Genomic DNA, 7,102 nt, shown 5'->3' with positions numbered 1-7,102 from the left:
CTCTGAGTCCAAATAAAACAGCAATATTTTATCATCTGTTGCATGACTTTTGTAGGTCACAGGTATTATATTACCTTCATAGGCCACTTCTTCATAAGAACATATTAAACATACTTTACAACCATATTGGTAAGATGAAGTATAGAATCCAGGCTGAATTCATTGGTATATGTTCATTAATATTACAATCACTTCAGGAAATTATTCTTTAAATTATAACATTTCCATACACCCCTATGTATATTGTGGGCCTGGATCCCTGCCCCTGCCTTGCCTGATGGAAGAGTTGGCCCTGGTGAAGCTGAGTTGTCCAGACACATAGACAGGGTCTTCCTGGGTGAGGGGATAGCCCCAGAAGGAAGAGGGACAGGCAATAACCTACCCCTAGTGACAGGAGTGCTGGGGACAGGACACGATGGAGACCCCGGTTCCATTTAAACATCCCCTTCTGTGCTGGGTCCCTGCATAGCACACTCACTCCCCGCCAACCCTCATTGCCTTTGCAGCTCACTGTGGGGCAGGGGAGGATGAACCCACTGGCAGAGACTGGACTGAGAAAATTGCACAATTTAAGGTGTTGCTATGCTAGCAAACTCAGTCATCAGGGTAAGTAATATTTTCATGCAATACTTCAAAAGTTCAAAATTGATGCCAACATCCATGAATGACAAATAAAACTCAAAATTTAAAATCCAGACAGGATCCACCTTGCTTTGCAGGCCTCGCCTCCCTGGCTGGTTCTGGTCTGGGCCCTGCACACCTGGGGGAGGCCCAAAGACAACCCAGAGGAGCCTGGCATAACCAGCAGGGCTCAGCATGGATGGGACTGGGGTAAAATCAGGGCCTCTGAGCACGACTCCAAGAGCGTGAGGTCCCCAGAGAAAGTGGCTTAGGGAGGTAGTGGGATGTAGAGAGTGAAACACTCTTCAGAGAAAAATTAGCTAAGCAACAAGAGCTAATACTTTGTTCTTCAGAGAGAGAGAAATCCAACTCTTGGGCTCGAGATGATGAGAAATAGTGTTTCCCAGAAACCTCGGACTCTCACTCAACTCCGTCGAGGCTTGTCTCTGTCTGCAACCTACAGCCTGGCTGTGCAGCCTGGAAAGCCTCTTTTTTTATAGAAGAACAAGAAGGAATTTTAGTGATTTGCAGTTAGTTTATTGAAATGGAAATGAATTTGAGGTTTCAACAGTTGTCTAGCAGTTTCCACATAAAAAGACAACACAAGAAAGAAAAGTGGTTTCTAGCAATCAACAGATGAGTTCTGGCCATAGTCTGTAGTCCTCTGAGCCGAATGCCTTGGGTAAAGTTAATTACTCTTAATATTACACCAAATGCTGTCGTACATTGTATGCTGGAAAACAAAAACAGGTCGCTTAAGTTTGCAAACTTCACTTACTAAGTCAAATATTAAGACTTGTCTTCTTCTTTTCTTGCATTTGTCCACAGACAGCTAACTCTCAGGAAAATTTGCAGTGGAAGCAAAGCCAGCATCCCCTCTCCATTTATTCTGTCATCTAGGAAACACTTCATAATGCCAAACAGGGGCCAGGGTTGTAGGACCTCTTCCCTACCAAGGATCCATGTTATACTTTTTTTTCTCCAAAAATTCTATTCCTTGAAATCACTTATCCAATAAATATGCTGCATATATTATTTGTTGAAGACCTGATCATTTGGACTGTTTCTGATACCACTTTTACAACACAGAATTATTAAAAAATCTCAGCTTAGATACAAGAATGTGATGGTTTTCAATTGCTGCACAGGCATAAAAGGTGGAAATGTTGTAACAGTCTGAGACTCTTCACCATTACCTTTGAGGCCTATGAAATATTGGAGCTGGGCTGGGTGGGATGGCTCATGCCTGTAATCCCAGCACTTTGGGAAGCCAAGGTGGGCAGATTGCTTGACCCCAGGAGTTTAAATCAGCCTGGACAATATGACAAAATGCCATCTCTACCAAAAAAAAAAGTGTGTGTGTATATATATATATGTGTATATATGTACATATGTACATATGTATATATGTATATATGTGTGTGTATATATGTGTATATATGTATATGTGTGTATATATGTATATATGTGTATATATGTATATATGTGTGTATATGTATATATATGTATATATGTGTATATATGTATATATGTGTGTATATATATGTGTATATATATGTATATGCCAGGTGTGCTAGTGTACACCTGTAGTCCCAGCTATTCAGGAGGCTGAAGTGGGAGGATCACTTGAGCCCAGGAGATGGAGGCTGCAGTGAGCTGTGATTGCACCACTGCACTCCAGCCTGGGCAAAAGAGCAAGACTCTTGTCTCAAAAACAAAAACAAAAATGAAAACAAATAAATGGCAACAAGAAACACTGGAGTTTTACAATATGAATGATTAATCTAAGGGTTTTTTTTGGTTTGTTTAGGATTTTTGTTTGTTTGTTTTTGAGATGGAGTCTCACTCTGTTGCCCAGGCTGGAGTGCAGTGGCACTGTCTTGTCTCACTGCAATCTCTGCCTCTTGGCTTCAAGCAATTCTTCTGCCTCAGCCACCCAAGTAGCTGGAATTACAGGTGCGTGCCACCACGCCTAGCTAATTTTTGTATTTTTAGTAGAGACAGGGTTTCAGCATGTTGACCAGGCTTGTCTTGAACTCCTGACCTCAAGTGATCTGCCTGCCTTGGCCTCCCAAAGTGCTGGGATTACAAGTATGAGGGATGCACCTGGCTAATCTGAGTTTTTAAAGAAAAAAATGATTCAACCATCCCAAATTGCAGTTAATATTTACTTTTATCCTTGAGCGTTTGATATATCTTTACATTTTCTACTATGGAATGTTTTAAATAAAATTTTGGGATATTAAATACATTCTTAAAAAAAAAAACGTAATCCCAGCACTTTGGGAGGCTAAAGCGGGCAGATCACCTGAGGTCAGGAGTTTGAGACCAGCCTGGCCAACATGGTGAAACCCCATCACTACTTAAAATACAAAAATTAGCCGGGTGTGGTAGTGTGTGCCAGTAATTCCAGCTACTCTGAAGGCGGAGGCAGGAGAATCACTTGAACTCAGGAGCTGGAGGTTGCAGTGAGCTGAGATCATGCCATTGCACTCCAGCCTGAGCAACAAGAGCTAAACTCCACCTCAAAAAAAACCTTGTAACCAACACATCTTTATAAACAGACAGAAATACTCATTGTTATAACCATTGACTTTTGTTTTAAACAATTCTAGGACTCGTGTTGTTTCACACCCATGATCTGCACTTCCCACTTCATGAGGCACTTAATTAAGTGGTGCATGATTTCCAGTCATGTATGCTAACAAATCTTGGTTGCATGGACTTGCATTTTAAATTCTTTATTTTAGGCCAGGAGCGGTGGCTCACACCTGTAATCCCAGCACTTTGGGAGGCCGAGGAGGGCAGATCACCTGAGGTCAGAAGTTCAAGACCAGCCTGACCAACATGGTGAAACCCCATCTCTACTAAAAATACAAAAATTAGCTGGGCATGGTGGTACATGCCTGTAGTCCCAGCTACTCGAGAGTCTGAGGCACAAGAATTGCTTGATCCCAGGAGGCAGAGGCTGCAGTGAACGAAAATCACACCACTACACTCCAGCCTGGGCAACAGAGTGAAGCTCCATCTCAAAAAAATTTTTTTCTCTATTTTGGAAAATGCAGAATTTGCACAAATTATATTTTCTGAGCTAGATAAAAAATAAGAATGTTTTGAATATTTGTTTTTGTGAAAGTAGGAAATTTCTTAGTAGATTGCTCCTACAAGTGTGTGACCTTTTGAGAATCACATATTTTCTCTTGATAAAAATGTGCATGTTCTGACTGGGTGCAGGGGCTCAGACCTGTAATCCCAGAACTTTGGGAGACCAAAGGAGGCAGATCACTTGAGGTTAGGAGTTTGAGACCAGCCTGGCCAACATGGTGAAACTCCTTCTCTAGTTAAAATACAAAAATTAGCCCGGCGTGGTGGTGCACACCTGTAATCTCAACTACTCGGGAGGTGGAGGCAGGCAAATCACTTGAACTCGGGAGGTGGAGGTTGCAGTGAGCTGAGATTCATGCCACTACACTCCAGCCTGAGTGACAGAGCGAAACTCTGTCTCAAAAAAAAAAAAAAAAAAAATGCAGATGCCTGTCCCTGTGTGTCTGTGTGTGTCTATATTTGTGTGCTTATGTGTGTCTGTGTCTGTGTGAGAATGGACTGGTGAGGTCAGAGGTAGACGGGTGATCTCTAAGGCTTTCTTTTCTCCTTTTTGCCTTTTCCATTTATCACTCCCTAAAGATTCTCAATGTGAAGTGGCAAAGCAGCCTGGAGACAAAGTTTAATGAATTGATATATAAAGAAAATTTGTTCCCCAGTTGCTTGGCATTCTTGGTGCCAAATTTAGAACTCGCTGGTTCTGATCAGTGATTTTCAAAGGGTACATAAGAAGAAACCCAAATTACCATCATCAGTCCAAAGTTTTTCAGAGTTCCATGTGACTGGCTGAGGAAACACTGCTTGAATTTCCCCATAGCCTCTGCAGCGGCATCACTGTCTATGAACTCTTGAAGAAGCTCTTTGTATTCAGGTATAGATATGCCGGAATTGATGGTCTTTTCAACCACGTCCTCCAGGAGTTTGCAGCCAGAATCTGGAAAAAAAAAAAAAAAAAAAAAAAAAAGACACAAGAACATGGGCCATTACCAGAAGTGTGATTCATTTTACAGATGAATTGGGAAGCTGGCTGTCTTCGTAACTCCAGGGACAGACCGAGGTTCAGAAAGATTTTGGTGCAGGATGCAGAGTTCTCAACTCTGGGAGTGTAAACTCAGGCTCTGCAAATTCTCTCTGACCTCCCAAACCCAGAGAAACCCAACCCCGTGTATCCTTGGCTAAGAGGACCCTCGAGAAATGAGGTGCTCTGATGGGGGGGATATAGCAAACATTGCTTGGGCTTTCTCCATTCAAAGTCATGCAATGCTTCCCTGTTATCATGTCCAGCATCAGGTAGGGTTTCCAAGGATTTCAGATGAATGGGTCTAGGACGTTGTCCGTTAGTTCTGCTGACTCTACTGCAATAAAAGGGAATGTGTGGCCAGGCATGGTGGCTCACGCCTGTAATCCCAGCACTTAGGAAGGCCAAGGCAGGCAAATTGCTTGAGCTCAGGAGTTCAAGACCAGCCTGGACAACACAGGGAGACCTCATCTCTACAAAAAATTTAAAAATTAGCCAGGCATAGTGGTGTCCACCTGTAGTCCCAGCTACTCGGGAGGCTGAGGCAGGAGTATTACTTGAGCCTGGGAGGAAGAGGCTGAGACTGTGCCATTGTACACCAGTCCCAGTCCCAGCCTGGGTGACAGAGCAAGACCGTCTCAAACACACACACACACACACACACACGAATGTGAAATAGAACTTGTTCATGAGGGGATCTGAGGTAACCCCCCACTGTAAGGGAGAGGAACGAGCTTAGGACATGAGCTAGTTGTGTTCTGGACTTTGTGATTTTCTAGTTAGTTGACTGTGAGCTTGTCACCCTTCTACGCGTCTGCACCTACCTTGGACACCAATACAGTAGGGTTTAGAATCCACCTTTGTGAATTGCACAAGGCAGGCTACCTATGGAACTATTAGCGCTGATTCCAGCAGCCGGGGCTTTTTCCTCCCGCTGGATCTTCAGTGCTGGAAGGAGACTCCAGGGGTTGTGAGTTCTCACCGGTCTGCCTTGAGCCTGAAGCAACTGGGAGGGTAAGGGCATCCCAGAAGGACCCAGATCAGCTCTGAGAACACAGAGTGAGCCACACAGGGTGAGAGACACTGGGTTACTCTCTGTAGCCTGGGCCTTCTGTCCTGGGAGGTTTCCTATTTCATTCCACATTCAAGGAGACCCATGATTATTTCGTGATTTCTAGGTGTAGATGCCATCTCTCCCTTGCCCCACTGAAATAGTTCATTTCAATATTTATTCCTGAGACTCATCCTGGTTTCTGTGGTTGCCATGACCATGGTGAGACCCTGAGTGCCATGATACACTGCGTGCAGCTCCAATGCAGGGGACAGCCCATGAGGACACTGCCTGCTTGATTGTCAGGAAATCAAGGGGATCCTAAGGCCTATCACATCCAGGCCCTTCACACTGGGGCTCGTCTGTGCTGGGGATTAGAGGTTGGGAGTTCTTCTACAGGGGCCCAGGTGACAATTCCTAGCCCAGAAGCAGCCCTCTCTGCCCAGAACTCACCTGCATAGCAGTGCAGGAGGAGGGCAGCCAGCATGAGGACCATCAGCAGCTTCATGGCGAGGCGGCTGCTGTCTGTGTTCAGTCGTGCGTGGCAGGGATCAAGAAAGCTGCTGTAGAGGTGAGTACCCAGCCCTGCTCTATTTATTCCCCAGGGAGGCACCTTAGTCCCTCCCAGGAATGAGGCAATGTGTCAACCTGGCACGGGACCAGGACACAATAGTGTACACCAAGGGGAACACAGCCAGCCTGTGCTCTGTTTGTAGAAACCAAGAAGGCAGTAATATTTGTATCCCTGACAATTTGGGGACTACAATAATGTCACATGGCTTTTAGTAAAATGGATGTGACAGTGTTTTCCAAAATATAAAGCAAAACCCAGTGGTGTGATCTTGTGGTCTCCACAATGTTGTTATTATTGTAGTTTTCTTCTAGTCCTCCTTGCCTTCTTCCTCCTTCTCCTTCTATTCTTTTTTTCCTACTTCTCTTTGTCTCTTCCTCTTCTTCTCCTTATTCTTCAAGGTACAAACAGTTTCATAACTTGTGTATCTGCCCGTCCTGGAATCAAGTATTTGGCTACAGGCAATACCTGCATCTTCCTCTGGGAGGCAGACCTTCCTAATCCATAGACATTTCTTTTTCAGAAAAGTGGGTATTTTTGTGTTTGTTTTTTGGAGTTTTGTTGTTGTTTTGAGACAGAGTCTCGCTCTGTTGCCCAGGCTGGAGTGCAGTGGCACGATCTCGGCTCACTGCAGCCTCCCCCTCCCGGGTTCCAGAGATTCTCCTGCCTCAGCCTCCTGGGTAGCTGGGATTACAGGCATGCACTAAGACACCTGGCTAATTTTTGTATTTTTAGTAGA

General features: G+C 44.4%; 1 protein-coding gene across 1 annotated transcript; it reads right to left on the bottom strand.

The window, feature by feature from the left end:
- Positions 1-1,136: 1,136 nt before the first annotated feature.
- Positions 1,137-6,359, bottom strand: LOC129486606 (mammaglobin-B). The gene is made up of 3 exons (XM_055286805.1): positions 6,246-6,359; positions 4,470-4,657; positions 1,137-1,354 (listed from the first exon to the last, which is right to left on the bottom strand). Exons 1-3 carry the CDS (start codon positions 6,298-6,300, stop codon positions 1,310-1,312), a joined length of 288 nt encoding a protein of 95 aa, XP_055142780.1. The 5' UTR covers positions 6,301-6,359; the 3' UTR covers positions 1,137-1,309.
- Between the last annotated feature and the right edge of the window lie 743 nt (positions 6,360-7,102).

The sequence above is a fragment of the Symphalangus syndactylus genome, chromosome 1, assembly GCF_028878055.3.
Source record: "Symphalangus syndactylus isolate Jambi chromosome 1, NHGRI_mSymSyn1-v2.1_pri, whole genome shotgun sequence".
In the NCBI taxonomy this organism is placed as follows: domain Eukaryota; kingdom Metazoa; phylum Chordata; class Mammalia; order Primates; family Hylobatidae; genus Symphalangus; species Symphalangus syndactylus.
Note: the sequence above shows the minus strand (reverse complement) of the source record. Positions and strands in the feature narration are given on the sequence as shown.